The sequence below is a fragment of the Coffea eugenioides genome, chromosome 6, assembly GCF_003713205.1.
Source record: "Coffea eugenioides isolate CCC68of chromosome 6, Ceug_1.0, whole genome shotgun sequence".
NCBI classification, from domain to species: domain Eukaryota; kingdom Viridiplantae; phylum Streptophyta; class Magnoliopsida; order Gentianales; family Rubiaceae; genus Coffea; species Coffea eugenioides.
The window spans coordinates 23,329,059-23,345,061 of NC_040040.1; the positions used below are offsets into that span (position 1 = coordinate 23,329,059).

Consider the following 16,003-nt stretch of genomic DNA (forward strand, 5'->3'; position numbering starts at 1 on the left):
ATCCAAAGTGACATACAAAAGTTATTCAAAAGTGGATACATGTACGGTTTGCCAAATCAAAAGAGAAACGGACCCAAAAGTACATTTAGGGTTTCAATCAAGGAGCTATACAAAAGATATGTCCATCTAGCTCAATTCGGCAACCAACTATCAATTCCAGTCCAAAAGTATTTATTTTTCTATAAGGAAAACAAAAGGGAATAGAGTGAGCTTACGCCCAGTGAGATAATACCACTCAAGCAGCAAAGTTCACATAAGTATAGAGCTTTTCATTCCAATTCATCAAAAGTAAGCAAAGGCACACATCAATAGTGGTGATAAAAGGATACGGGCGGCTCTCAAGAGCCCTTTTCCTCGTTTGCATTCTTGATCGAATCTCATTGACCCTCCGTCAATGTTTAAGAGTAACCAACCGTAGGCTCCACTTTACTTCCATTCCTTCCACCCAACATACCCCTACCGGACCCGAACTCCAAACAGTAGCAATTTGGTAATACTCGAGTATACCGGAATCAAGAGTCTCACTACTACAAGATTCCATATAACAGTCCCCATGGCTCGTCAATTTTCACGACCAAGCCCTCGCGCGGCTCGATCCAATCGACTACTAATGGGGTTGAGCTCAGTCGTATCAGTAATGGTCGTTGGATACTCGTCCAAGCGACACCAAATTCATGAACCAATTCAGTATTTCATGTATCATTCAATCATTGCAGTAAAACAGTAGACAGTCATATGATATACCAAATGGATGAGGGCGATCAAGTACACCCTCACTCAATTAAGTTCAACGGAGCAAATAAGCCTTCAAGGCATCAAGTTCACATATACCAAAGCCACATTGTAAACAACAAGTGAGTGGTACACTCACCAATCAAGCAAATGATATTTCATGCACTTCCGCCTAAGAGCGTCTTGCACCACCGTCACGTCCTAGAACATTCAAATAAGCATAATAAGATCAATTACAAGTCATAACCAATGCCAAATACCACCAAAATAAGGTTCCACTAGAATGTATAAGCACTAGAGTAAACCAGGAAAATCCGGAAATGACATTAAGCTCTAACCCAAAAAAAATAGTTTTTGACATCATTTGCGGTTTTGGCACCATTGGCACTACGATTATCGGATGGAGGTACAAGATACACCGTTTCGAAGCTAAGAGATAGGGATACAATGTTGAAGAAGGCTACTCTGTCCAGTTTCGAGTGTAACTAGGTCAAAAATGCAAGATACTAAACCAGAACCGCAAAAACAGGTTCACAAACCGCATTCTGGTTCAAACATCATAAGTCAGGCTACCTAAGTCCAAATCAAGTGATTCCAAAGCCATCCGAAAGCTAAGAAACAAGGATACAATTCATCAGAAGGTACCAACAACCAAATCAGAAGTATTCCCAACCAAATTAACCAATTACAGACGCAATAATCAAATTCGGGTAGAACCAGGGCAGCAGGGGTAATTCAGTCTTTTCGCAAGCTACGTTGCTCCGATTGACCTGAAATTTTGCAGGCATCTCTAAAATATCATTCCTACAACTTTCATGTTTTAACCCAAGGCCAATTCGGCCTCTAACTATGAGGTACTGTGCCGGGCAGAATGTAAAATATGAAACCCTAACTTTCCAAATTTCTTCCAAAGCAGAAATTTCTTGCAATTAACCACCATATACACCTTCTAGCTTCCTTCAATATCATTTCCAATCATCATACATAGCCACACAATAATAATCATATGAAAACAGAAAAATCACCAATAATTATAAAACTTCACCAATTCAACCAAAATCAAGATATAATCCATAAAATTACATCTTAAACTACCACAAATCATGAATTAAACATCATTAGATGGAGGAGAGGGGTTCCTTCACTACTCACCTTAGCAACACAAGAGAGGGAGCAACTAATCACCTTAGCCTTCCAAACAACTCCACTAAACACCTCACAATCACTCACTTAAGGTTTTCTATAGAACAAAAGCAAGATTAAGTGGTTGATTTGGTAGATTTGAGCAAGATTGAAGCAAAAACTTCAAGAGTTCTCTTTCTTTCTTTCTTGGAGAGGGCCGGCTATGAGCTTGCAAATTTGGAGTGAATTTTGGTCAATTTTTGAGTTATTTTAGTAAAAGGATAAAAGTATGAATAGTAGTCAAAAGTAACCACTAACCATATGGTGACACTTGTTACTATAATTAATGCATCTCTATCTCTTTGTTTCTTCTCACACCAATCCAAATAGCAACCTCTAATTATCTCATAACACCCAGTAATTTAAACCCAATATCCAAAACTTAACCTAGTTGGCCGAATTTTTTCGAACTATCCGCACTAGCGGGTCCCACGTCCGGTATACGCTCTTAATTTCTCAAAACCTAATCGATACTAAAAAAAATCATCTAAAAACTATATTGACCCATAAAATTATCAGGAAAATTTTCCTAATAAAGAAAATGCAGAAAACATGCCATTAACGAGAAAACCCTAGAAAATGAGAAAATTACGGGTTCTCACATGGGGGGAGAAGTTGCTAATTTTGATGATGTTGGCCCTGATTTGATGTCAATTTTTGAGTTAAGAGATGCTTTTAAAGAAGTTAGAATTCCACATGAAACATCAGTGTACTACAGGGTTAGGAATCTTGACCTTCAGGTTGGTCTTAGGCTGTTAAATAGTGAACAGACAGTTCTAGAAATGTTTGTGACAAATAGAACTCAAACTATCATACAACTTTATGTTGGTGAGATCCCTGAAGAAGATATGCATACGGATGAAATTATTGTAGAAGATAATATTGAGGTTGATGGTGAACAAAATCTAAATCCTAATGCTGAACAACCCTAAAATGATGAGGCTGAAAGTGATACTTCAGATGCTTCACATGAAGGTGATGGGGATAGTTGTAGGGAATTTGAATATGACTCTGACTTTGATTTTTTCCTAAATGGGGATGATTTAAATGATGCATATGACCCTATAGATGAGGTAAAGAGGGATGTTGGTGAAGTAGATTGTCACCTAAAACAACCTGATTATGCTAAGTACATGGAACTGATTAGTGAAGAATATAATACATGCATTAACTCCAAAGTGAAAGGAAAAATGATCGATAATGAAGATGTTAGTGATGATGAAATGCTTAAACCAATTTATGATTCAAATGATGAAGCCATGGAGCATGAATTTCCTGAGTTTAACAGGGAAAGGGATCTAAAAAATCCTGAGTTGACTGTAGGCAGAATTTTTACCAACATTTATGATTTTAGAGCTGCAGTTAGAATGTATTCAATTTTGAATGGATTTGAAATTACCTTCACTAAGAATGACAAAGATAAAGCTGTAGCTATATGTGCAAATAATTATCGATGGAGAATATATCCTAGTGGCTATAATAGAAGCAAAGTTACACTCCAAGTAAAGTCCATTAAAGGCCTACCTGATGAATGTCCATGGTCTTACAAGAACAAGAGTGCAAATTCTAGGTGGCTGTCTAAGATATTTATGGAGGAGATTGTTGACCATCTGTGTATGAAAGTTAAAAGGGTACAAGAAGAGCATAAAAAAGAAGTATAACCTTAATTGTACAAACTCTCAAATGTATAGAACAAAGGAGAATGCGGAGGAAGCAGTCAAAAGGTCATGTGCAAAGCAGTATGCAAGATTAAGAGACTATTGTGCTATACTCCTTCAAAAAAATCCAGGTTCAGTGGCATTTATTGTAACTGAAAAATCCCAACTTTGTAAAAGCCCAATCTTCAAGAGAATGTTTGTGATGTTTACTGCACAAAAGGAAGGCTTTGTAAATGCATGTAGGGCTGTAATAGGGCTGGATGCATGTCACCTTAAGGGGATCATAGGAGGACAACTTATGTCTGCAATTGGTAGGGATGCTATTACCTAGATGTTCCCAATTGCAATTGCTCTTGTTGAGTCTGAATGCCAAGATAGTGAGGGGTGGTTTTTGGACAGCCTTACTGATGCCATTGGAACTCCACTTGAAAGGGGTTGGGCATTTTTGTCAGATAGACAAAAGGTCAGCACCACTACAATCTGCTTTATTTTCATTTATTCCTTGCTCACTCATGTCACTAATTCTGTGATTTATTTTTTTAATGCCAGGGATTAAATCCTGGAGTGGAGCATCGATTCTGTGTTAGACACATGTATGCTAACTTCAAGCTAAAATTCAAGGATAAGCACCTAAGATATTTAATGTGGGCAACTGCCAGGGCTTATTTGCCCAGTCACTATGAAAGCAAAATGAGAGAGTTGCAAATAGTAGCACCAAAAGCACATGCATGGCTCAGTTCCATACCAGCTAACCTGTAGGCCAGACTTACCTTGTCTCCAAGGGTAAAATGTGACATTTTAAGTAATAACATATGTGAGAATTTCAATCAATACATTAAGGATGTTATGGAGGAGCCTGTTTTGACTATGTTTGAAGCTCTTCGAAGGCAGATAATATGCAGGTTTCAAGAAAAAAAAGACTGGATTCAGAATGTGAAGTCTTACATTTGTCCGAGAATTTATCAGAAAATTGAAGAGAGGAAAAACAATTAGCTCAGTTTGATGCACTTGTGTCTACAATTAGCATGAACTTTTGCTGTTCATGCAGTTCAAAGATCTTGCACATGCAATGAGTAGGATATGATAGGAATTCCATGTTCCATGCATGTGTTGGACTTGTGCAAGACAACAAAAGTCCATAAGCATATGTTGATAGTTACTACTCAGTGGAAACATATAAAAAGGCATATGCTGGAGTTATTATGCCTATGCCAGACCAAGCAAATTGGATGAACACATGCAATGATTCATTACTCCCACCTCATAGGAGGATAGCCCCGGGTAGACCTAAGAAAGTTAGAAGAAAGGCTCCATTAGAGGACTTACATGTTGGAAAACTCTTTAAAATGGGGCTACCAATTCACCGTATTCATTGTGGTCATACTGACCACAATACCAGAAGTTGCAAGGTCACTGGCTGTTCATTTGTGAGGCAAAGGAAACTAGTGAATGCACAGGTAACTTCAATCAATATATGCTTGTTGGGTTTTTTCTGTTTACATCTGATTGTCACTTTTTGGTGTGTTGTAAAGTATAAGGACCTACTAAACAAGGATGGAGAGCTGGTAGGGGCTACTCTAGAAATAATGTTGAGGCTGTTTTGATTCCAAGTATTGGGAGAAGTGCTGATATAACTAATTCTACTACTGCAAAAGGCCCAACTAGAGCTAAAATGAGAGATAGAGATACAGGTAGAGGTAAGGGTAGGGGTTCGGACCACGACAATGGCCCACTATGTGGCATTGGACTTTGGAATGGCCAAGGGGTATCAACAAGTAAAACATATATCCCATTTGACTCTAAGGTAGTGAGTTCTTTTTTTATTTGCATTTATAATTGAATTTGTTACACTTGCACTGATTAAAAACTATTTTTATTATGCAGATTCCAAGTACTTCAAAGACTGACCAATCCCTCCCAACCCAACTGGTAAGCCTACATTTTAAAATTTTGTATGCATGGCCATTTTATACATGCTCACTTATTTATTGCTATTGATGATACAATGGACAATAACACCAACATTTGGTGCCAATTTAAGTACAACTACTACTGTTGCTACCACCAACTTACCAAGTACAAGCTCAAAAGCAAAAACTACAGCAACAACTAAAAGACCAAGAACCAATTCGGGTGATGCTAAAACTGGAAGTTTGAAAAGCAATTCAGGTGTTGCTAAAACTGGAATGGTAAGTTCAAATCTTTTGACCATGTTTACATGCTACCCCTAGTAGTAGTTTGATGCACTAAGATACCCCTTATCCATGACTATAGGTTCAAACCAAGAGTACTAGATTTGGAGAAGCTGTGTTCTCTAGCCAAGGATCTTCAACTGCAACTAGACGTTCAACAGTTGTGCTCACACCTGGATGTGTAGTGCAGTGAAATTAAGTTGCTGTTTTTGTCATTACTAGTACTTGATTGCTTGTTTTGCAACAATGTTAGAAATGGGCCTATTCTTTTGCCATTATTTGGGCATGTTCTACTATCATGTTTTGGTTACGTTCTACTAAAATGGTCTTTGTTTGGGTGGCCATGTGGACATATGCTAAGATGTAATCTGATGTGCAAAATATTTTTAACTTAATATAATCTTTATATATATATATATATTTGCTTACAACTATGGTAGATAAAATAAATTTTTCTTGCCTTTTGGTTCAGAAATAGAGTACATATACATAATGCAAGCAATCAGAAATGTAATGGCTAGTATTTTTCTCCATGATAAAGATTGAGCAGCTTTGACAATCATGTATTGTTGCTGTAGGTGTTGGTTTTCAGCTTTTAATATATAGACTTCTATTGCTAAGGCTTCATCTCGGCTTTTCAATTTTTCATGCTCATTTGCCAATTCTTCATGATCCCTTTACAAATACATTAGTTTCTCCTTTTGCTCCAACAGTCTAGATTGCAGCGCTGCACTTCTTTTGCTTTGCTACAAACTTCAGGATCTACCCATGAAAAGTGCCCACATGCATCTAGTTCTAAATAAAAAGAAAATATAGCTGTCTAAAACTCTTTCTGACTTATTCATGTACAGAGCAAAATTAAAGACAATAATAACAGATTATTAATGAACAATTCTTAAATTGTAATTTGAGCAGCCGTAAAATCTTCTTTTTGGATTTTCAAGTGTCCAAGAGGTGCACAATGGTGCCTCTTTACCACATCCACACATTTTTTGGGGTGATCTTTCAACGTTATTTGAAACACTTTGTGACATTTTTATGATGCTTTAGGTTGAAAAAGAAAAATTTTAGGAGCTGTTGGATCTGCTAAAATGAAAGAAAAAAAGTAGGCTGCAACTGGATAAAAACATGAAAGAGAAAAAATAGGCTAAAAAGTATCAGACACCCTCTTTTATAACTCGTTGAGGGACATTTTAGTCATCCAAAACAAACGGCTCTCTTCCAATGGGAATTTCGGCATCTTGAAGTTTTTAACGGTGTAATTGCTTATCTGGACTGACGGAGGGGGTAAACTGAGGAAAAACAAATGTTGAGGGGGTAAATTGAGAAATGGCCCATACTTAAAGGGGATAAAGTGCGATTAACCCTTTTTTTTTATCAATTTGTTTATTTATTACTAAAATCATTAATGAACTCCAATATTTGATAACATCCAGAACAATTAATATCTAAAAAATAAATATTCCTAACACAATAATAAAATATAATAATTTATATATATATGGTCCTAGTTAAATTTCATTCCATAATTGCACCTTTTTTTAGATTGATGAGAATATCTGGCTAGTATGATTCAATAGTAGGAAAAAAATTATTATTAAAAAAATTAAAATATGAAAATTATTTTAAAAGTCTAAAAATGATCAACATATTGTCAGTTTCCTTTAGTAATATGCATATGGCTAAACTTTTTTTTAATAGCTAGACCATTTTTATATGGAAGTATACATTTGTTTTATTGATAATACTAAAAAAGAGAAATATGGTTAATTTCCAGAGTTGTTATTTTAATATATACTTATATGCTATTAAAATTTATTTGAATTACTAAATTTTTCTAATTTTTTTTTTTTTTTTGCATCTAAAAAATTTATGTTGAGTGATACAAAATATTAGAGTTGACTAATGGTTTTAAGGACTAATAGACAAATTAAGAGAAAAATGATATAAGCGAATAAAGTACAAAATAGCTATAATTTAGGAGAATTTACTGTAATTAGCCCTTAGGGTATCAATGTCTTTTTGACATTTCCGTTATGCAATGTTAGAGTTGACTAATGATTTAGGGGGTAAAGTGAGAAAAAAATAACGTTAGGAGGTAAAGTGCAAACTGGTTAAACCGTAGGGGGAGTTTTCATAATTAGCCCTTTAAAAAGCCGGCGGAGTAGCAAGCGAAAATGCAGAAAGACGCATTCAAGTAAATTTCGAGTTCCCCACTCAAGAGCCAGAGTGATTTCAGATTGAGGGATTGAGTATAATTGTGTCAAGTTTATGGAAGCAGAAAGAAATTGCAATTGCCCAAAGTGAGCATGGGCCAAAACTGAAAAGGGCAAAATAAGAAAGGTCTTTTGCTGAAACACTCAAGCCCATAATCTGACGGCTATTTTTGAAATTTGCCGCCAGACACGAGCTCCTCTGTTTCTTCCACTTTCCTAAATCCAACAGGTTTCGTTTAGTATTTAAGGATACTGTTCATTGTTACTCTAAACTACAGGCCGCAACGAAATCAAGAACATAGTGATCATATCATCGAGTGTTACATTCCTTGATCTTGGAATAGCAAACTACCCGAAGGGAGCGATAAACTTCATCATTATTCATATCATCCAAAACTAGTTTCTTCTTCTTTCTTTGATCCCTAGCAAGTAGTAACAAAGTAGTTATATCTTGGTTTTCTTCAGAAAACTATCTGGTTTGATTCTTGGGTTTGGGAGATTTGGACCTCTAGAAGTACAATCATTCTTGGGTTGGTTGGTTTTTGTTGTTACCATCGCACATGGGAGTAGCTAAGAACATGGTCGGGAAGAAGAACAATCCAGTGGGGAAAAAATCAACGTCGCAAATTAATGGGAGCAAGGATCAAAAAGTTGCTCAAGTACTTCCGGTTCTAGATGGTCATGAAAGGGATGGAAAAAGAAAAAGAATATTGGATACTTTAAAAAGATGGAAACGCTGCAAGAAGAAGATTGGTGCAATCAGTAGTGGTAAAACCAAGCAGCAGGAAGGAATTTTGGTGTTTTTGGTGATCAAAGCTGCTGCAAAAGTCGATCAAATCCTGATCACGAATACGTTTTGAAGAAGACTTTAAGTGCGGTTAGGTTATTACCTCGCTTTTCTGAAATCATCTCTACAGCAAAAGCTAAGAAAATTGATGTCCATGTCCATCAAGAAAAGAAAGATTGGAACGAGAACACGGCAAAGAGGAAGAGGCGCTTAAAACAGAAAGAATAAGAGAAGCAGCGGAGCAATTAAAGAAGAAAGAAGCTGAATTGAGGCAAAAAGAAAGGGAAGCATCCCGTTTTACGTTGCAGATGATGGAAATCACAGTTGACTTTGAGGACAATCTCATGATTCTCAGGGAACTTGAGCAACCCAGTCAGTGTTCTCCCTCTTACGTTGTCCATGGAAGCAATGGATCGGCTATGATGGTATTGAGAGGTTTAAAGGCCGATAAGGTTGTGCACCCTTCAGAACAGTTTGGCTTGCACTTGAAAGAGGAATTCGTGGCAGCAGATGATGATGAAGACACATATTTATGTCGGGAAGTAGAAGAAGGAGAGATCACCGAATATTAGTACTTTTGCACATCATGTTAACTTGTGTAGATCCCTAGTTGTTCAAATTGTTAACTTTTGTCCGCAACTTGATATGTTGAACTCAACCCTGAGTTGCAGCTCTGCCTTTTTATAGCTAATGAAAACCAGTTCTGTACATGAAATATGTTTATATTTAGAGACATATCTTGGTTTCTTTCATGAATCTCTAGTATGATTTCTTTTTAGGATGCATATGCTGCATATACATTATATTTATATAAACCTATTCTGTGAAAAAGTTCACATAACCGAGATTAACTAAATGTTGATTTAGTCATGACCATTGCTACAGCTATTCATTGGTTCGATCTTCCACCTTTCTACCAACTAGTCAAGCGGGTACTGAAAAAGCCCAATGGAGTAATTGCAGCATGGTCCTATACTCTGCCACAGATAAAAAATAATAAAAAAAATCTTCATACCCTTTTAACAAATTTTTTTGTTTTGCTTTTATGCTGATTCATTTGGGAAGCCAGGGTTTATCAGACTATTACACAGCTAGGAGAGCGGGATCCACATCAAAAGATGAGTTCGGGTATTGAGAAGGACTGTTCCCATCTATTATCCAGATCGTAGTGAGGGAGAATCAAGTAGATCGCATCTCCTAGTACAAGATTTGGATTGAGATTGGAATATTCATCTGCAACTCCAAAGTCATCATATGCCCTTTGATTAGTAGGTGCAGTATTTGCCTCTTGATCCCTCATTGCCTTGCATTGAGACATCCCTTCTTCATGCCTGATTTGCATCTGATCCTTCATTGAAACATGGCCTGCTCCACTTGTTATCTGCTCATATCCATGTATCTGTGCTCCATTGACCACAAAAATATCCCCTAATTCTGCAGCACTTGTCATGACATTCTGCAATTGATCAATTTGTGCTCCGACGACCACAGAACTATCCCTTAATTCTCCAGCACTTGTTATAAGCTGCAATCCATCAATTTGTTCTCCATCCCCAAGAGGATTATGATCCAAAGATCATTTCTTTTTTTCCATTTTGGTACTCTTTTACTAGACTTGCACTTAAGCGTGTGATTTCCTATTTCATGCGCGGTTGTTTAGAAGTTAGGATAATTTATGTGTTGGTTGCCGAACCATTTCAGTTAAGTTGGTAAGCATGTTGAGTTTAGGCGGCAAAAACAAAAAGGAACCAAAGTGCCCCACCTGTACTAGGAAATATAGGATTTATGTGGATTAAAACTACTTATTCTGTGTTTTCGGAAAATAAAATTCATGGGTGGTTAAATGTGGGAAAAAAAATGGAAGAAAATCCAGATTCAACAGCACCTTGAATCGAAGTTGGCAAGTCATGATACAGAACAAACAGAGGAGGATTTCAGGCGCTGTTATTCAGCTTTTCCTTATCAAAGAGGAAGGATTATATCATAGCATCATCAAGTAAGGAAATAAGTCAATCTACTTGCATTGTTTCCTCATATGCGGAGGAAAATAACGGTCGAGAGGAAACATATCCTCTCACATCAAAATTGAACTATGCTAGTAAGACAAGAAATTATCCAACCAAAGAATTGAAGCAATATTTCTTGATTAGCACATCAAAGCAACTGCTTCTCACAAATGGAACATGATATATTTTGAACAAAACGACATCTTTTTGTTTTCCTTCTTTCTCTACAGGAGAGATAGTAGCTCTGATAGAAACTATACAATGATGTATTGTGCCACCACTTAGCTGCTACACCAGTTTTCAGTTTTCACATCCCCTTTTCAGTTTTCAGTTTTCACATCCACTAGACAAAAATTGTTAAAAAGGAGCTATATATATAATTCGTGCCTGTCAAATTTCAATTTGCAGGCAATATTATGTTGCCAGTTGCATGTCTCTATTAATTTCTGATCTCAGCTTCACAGGCTTTCCTCCTGGTTAACTTCATCCCTGTAATCAGTTTTCGTTCCCTGAAAAATAAAGAACAGAGAATGCAGGTTTAGAAGACACGGGCCTTTCTATCAAGTTACAAGGACCAAATAAGTTTAACAACTGATCACTTGCCTCGCCCTTTTCTTTTGCCTTATTTCTCAGCGATCGGATTGGCGAAATGCCCTGTTCCCAAGAAAATTCAGAGAGTTTACATTAGCTCCATCGGTGGAAATATCAAATCTAACAAGTAAACTCAGATAAAAGGCAATGAAGGGAATCTTGAAAGATGTTTTTTTTAGCCCTTAAATCCTTCTTACCATGCAAGATAACTTGAGCTGCTTCAATCGATACAGCCTATCAACCTCAATTTCGAGCATCTTCTGAGATTCGCCTCTCTTGTGCAGCTCATTCATCTGCAAATCAAGAACCAAATCCCTCTCACTGAGCATCTTCTCCGTCTTCTCCTTCTCTATCCTCAACCTCTCGAGCTTCTCGCGAATGGCACTCAGCTCCTCAGCCAGGGACGAATCGAATTGTTCGATCCTGAATTCTTCATTCTTCACCGGGGTGGCAAAAAGGGGATTCACGTTCTCCTTGTTCGAGTCATTATCCAACACTGACACCTCAATCCGATCAGTTGGAGCATTTTGCTTCGGTTTTTGGTGGGGTGTGATGACAACAGGAGTGGCCGGAGAATTCTTTGGCTGCAGTGGCTTCCGGCCACTTTTCGGCCGTTGGATCTGGTGGTCGGATAATGGAGAATGGGCAGCCTTCAACATTTCTTCTGTTCTTTCTTCTCTTTATCAGATTTTTTTATCTGGAGGAGGAAAGGAAGGGGCTGGGCGTTGGGACTGAATAGTAGAGTACAGTAGTATTTGATTAATGGGAAGAAAATACTAAATAGGGTGCTTGACCGAGTTCGAATTTGAAATGCATGAGGCGGACTAACTAACGGCTACTTTGGACATTGGGGTTGGAACATCAGAATTCAGAATATCAGTTTTCTTTTTTTTTGGTTCAATTTCTCTAAGGGACTTTGGATTTTGGAGGGTATTTTGTCTGAACAAGAAGAGATTAAACTATATTTAATTTTCTCGAGTCCCCAAAGATGCCCCAATTTCCAAAGTTTACTTTGTAAAATGTATACTGTGGACGGCCGTTCCAATGCCACGGTTACTTTTACCATAACAATCACATCGGCCTATTAGCTCAGTTGGTTAGAGCGTCGTGCTAATAACGCGAAGGTCGCAGGTTCGAGACCTGCATGGGCCATTGTTTGTTTTGTGAGTGAATGCTTCGGTACAGTTTTTGTGCTCTTATCTAGGGGTGGCAATTCGGGTCCAAATCAGGTTGGCTTGACGGGTCAGATATGCTGACCCGAACCCGAAAATTTCAGGTTGACAGGTTGGCGGGTCGACCCGAAATGACCCGAAACTTAATTTTAATTTATTAATTTATCACTGTAATTTCTAATAAAATCAATTTCTCACAAAACTAATTACATAATCAAGTAATAAAAATTTAAATAAGTAATTCCAAACCAAATCTAAAATAAATTAAACACCGTAAAAGTGTTTTATCCCAAACAAAATATAAAATAAATTAAAACAGTATAAAAGTAAAAAATAATATAATATATTATTTGTCCAAATATAATAATTTCAACTTCACACAAATTAAATAAATTCATTTATGATTAAGTAATTAATGCCTTTGAAAAAAAGAATAACTTAGGTTAGTTAGATAAAATTATTTTTATATTTATTAAATTATTTTTAATTCGTAAACGGGTCATATCGGGTCATATCAGGTCACCACGGGTTGACCCGAAATCGACCTGTTTTCTTTTCGGGTTCCTCGGGTCCAACCCGATTCTGACCCGAATTCCCAAAACCTCAACCCAAACCCATTAATTTCGTGTTAGGTTCGTGTCGTGTTTTCAGGTCGTGTCGAAAATTGCCACCCCTACAGTCTTATCCGTCAACTAACTAAACTTCAAATGATACAACTAGTATTTAACTTCGAATGATAATTAAAAAATAAATTCAAATAAGACATAAGACTTGGAAAATATTTGATTGTTACAAATCCACACAACTAAAAATTAAACAAGTAACAAATTGAAATAATATATTCATCTAATATATAAAACTATTTCGGTATAAAGAAATTAATCTTCTTTTTAAGTTCAATATTTGATTGGAATTTATACAGATAAATCCTATGTTATAAATTATGTTTTTGTCAATCGACGTTCTTTTTAATCCTTTCTTTTGCATTCCTTAACGACCAATATAAAAATAACAATTAGATTTCTTAATTATGAAAACTAGCTAATTTCTGTCTTGTTTTTTGCCACTTTGATTATCGCAATCTCCTTCCCCAAATTATTTTATTCATGATGACTGTGGGCAATCAATACATTTTGTTTTGAAATATTAGATATTTTGATATTTGAGAGAAAAGGAGTTTTTTCGTCTCAAAATTCAATAATATTACGCAAATATAATACCATTTTAATCAGTTTGTGACTCCATGCAACCAATGTCCACTTAAGTTGCTATAAATATTGAAGGTAAATGTCAAATCTTTTCTCTTTTGGGATCTTTCTTTCATTCAGTCCAAAGGAAAACAAGAAAGAATAAACTCTAACATACTTTTGAGGTTTTATTTTTGGATTAATCTTTTCTACAGTATATACATTAACGAATTCTAATGAATGGCATGTCATTTCAATTTGACTTTAAATTATAAATTTTACACACTTTGACTTTCACCCAAACTTGTTAGCATTTACAAATATACAATATCAGTATAGTAAAGATTTACACTTTACTTTTATCCCAAAACATTAAGTTAATAGCTTGGCCAAGTCTATCGGTCTTATGTATCTAGTATAGATTATTAAGACAAGATTGGTGTTCAATAGCCTTGTTGGAGGTTGCATCAATGCCCAAGAATTTGCTTTAATGTGCCCATTTTGCTGGTAGATGAAATTCGGGAAGCATACGGTTAGAATTTAGAGCTGGCAATTTGTCCCAAGTCCCAATGGGCTACCCATGCCCAAAGGAACTTTGGGCGGGATGGGTATTATAATTTGGTATTGGGTTTAAGTTGGGACACATCCCAACTATACCCATTAATGAATGGGAAAGGATGGGAAATACTTGGGTACCCATTGGGCTCAAATGGCAAGGGCTCCGTTTGGATTAGCTGTTTTTGGTAGGTGTTTTTGAAATATTTTATTGTAGCAGTGTATATGAAAAATTTTTACTATAAAATTTTTTTGAAATATTTGATATATTAATATGGATGGGATGTTTCTTGAGTTATTGTATATATACTGTAACATTGTATTTGAAAAACTTATTTTTTGAAAAAAAAGTCAATCCAAACGGAATCTTAGATTCAAAAATTATCTTTAACAATTTTTATAGTCATACCAGCGAATATAATCTAGTAGTCTTTCTAGTCATTATCCACAAGAATTTCCAGCATTTCAGTTAGTTTAGACCTGTCATCCTTGGACAATGATAAGGATAAATATTCAACATCCTAAGGACCTTGGCCATCTTGATATATGTTGGAATATGGCTGTATATCTATCTTTTCCTTTATTTGTTAATCCAATTTTTGGTGGGAATCTTGAGTATAAAGCACTTGCATGTTTATTTAATAAAACTAAAAGAAATTTAATAAATCAAAAATATTAAAATTATATAAAAAAAATGAATTAAAGGAAAAAAAATATGTAGAAAATGGATTTGGGTATTGGGCGGGATCAATCTAAACCCATCCCAAAATGATCCCGCCCAAGTTAGTCCCAAAACACATATGGGTAAGGTTGGGCCCAAACCCATATGACTCGGTTCCATCTCAAACCCAAGCAAATCCCGTCCATCCCGCCCATTTTGCCACCTCTAGTTAGAATCCACAAAAACACATAATGTGATGCTAACTATTTATCCCGCAAATTAAATATTGGGTGTGGACAACAATCTATTTATTCTTTTTACGCACGTTTGTCAATATCTTTTCTATTATTTTTTTATATTATGTATGTATATCATCAAAAAGTACTATTCTAAATAATAATAAAATTAAAGCCCCATTTACAAGATCCCATGAGATGGAGTCTTTTTTTTTTTTTTCCCTTTCAAATACAATGAAGGGTTCTAAGGCATCTCCATTTTTTTTCTTGTTAGTGAGAGGAGTGACTCCCTTGCACCTTACCATCTAATCCAATTCCTCCCCCCTTCCCCCTTTTCCAACACCCATTCTAAGGTCTCTAAACTATGGGAGATAAAAAAATCTTTAATTTTTTTAATTTCACCATTCCCTTGCTGAAAGACCAATAAAAAAAAGAAGGCAAGATAAGAGCACCGTACAAAACTCAAAAGGAGATTAGTATCCAATACGAAATCGAAATAAGTCCAACCCAATTAGTGTGGCCTTTATAATTGTTAGTGACAATTTCCCACCCCCCTCCCTCCCAAACACACACACACAAACCCATTCTAATGTGTCTAAGCTATGGGAAATAAAAAAAAATTAACTTCTTAAATTTCACCGTCTTCTTACTAAAAGATTAAAAAAAAGGTCAAATAAGAGCACCATACAAAACTAAAAAAGAGGTTAGTACTCAATACGAAATCGAGTGCGGCCTTTATAATTGTTAATGGCAATTTCAGCAGCTCTATATTCCCAACAGCGCAACTCTTACAAACGTGCAAGCCCAAAGTGCCCCAAAGGTATAAAT

The 16,003-nt window shown here is 36.1% G+C and overlaps 1 protein-coding gene and 1 non-coding gene across 2 annotated transcripts; one reads left to right on the forward strand and one right to left on the reverse strand.

Annotated features, from left to right (window-relative positions):
* Nucleotides 1-10,894: 10,894 nt before the first annotated feature.
* LOC113773893 (high mobility group B protein 13-like) lies at nt 10,895-12,023 on the reverse strand. The gene is made up of 3 exons (XM_027318493.1): nt 11,562-12,023; nt 11,377-11,427; nt 10,895-11,282 (listed from the first exon to the last, which is right to left on the reverse strand). Exons 1-3 carry the CDS (start codon nt 12,021-12,023, stop codon nt 11,232-11,234), a joined length of 564 nt encoding a protein of 187 aa, XP_027174294.1. The 3' UTR covers nt 10,895-11,231.
* A 419-nt stretch (nt 12,024-12,442) lies between these two features.
* TRNAI-AAU lies at nt 12,443-12,516 on the forward strand. Its single transcript has one exon. It is a non-coding gene; the product is annotated as a tRNA-Ile (tRNA).
* Nucleotides 12,517-16,003: the final 3,487 nt, after the last annotated feature.

Coding starts and splice junctions, on each gene's coding strand:
- LOC113773893 (XM_027318493.1), bottom strand. CDS start 12,023: ATGTTGAAGGCTGCCCATTCTCCATTATCCGACCACCAGATCCAACGG. Junction 11,428..11,561: donor AGCTCAAGTTATCTTGCATG/GTAAGAAGGATT, acceptor TCTTGGGAACAG/GGCATTTCGCCAATCCGATC. Junction 11,283..11,376: donor AGGCAAAAGAAAAGGGCGAG/GCAAGTGATCAG, acceptor TTTATTTTTCAG/GGAACGAAAACTGATTACAG.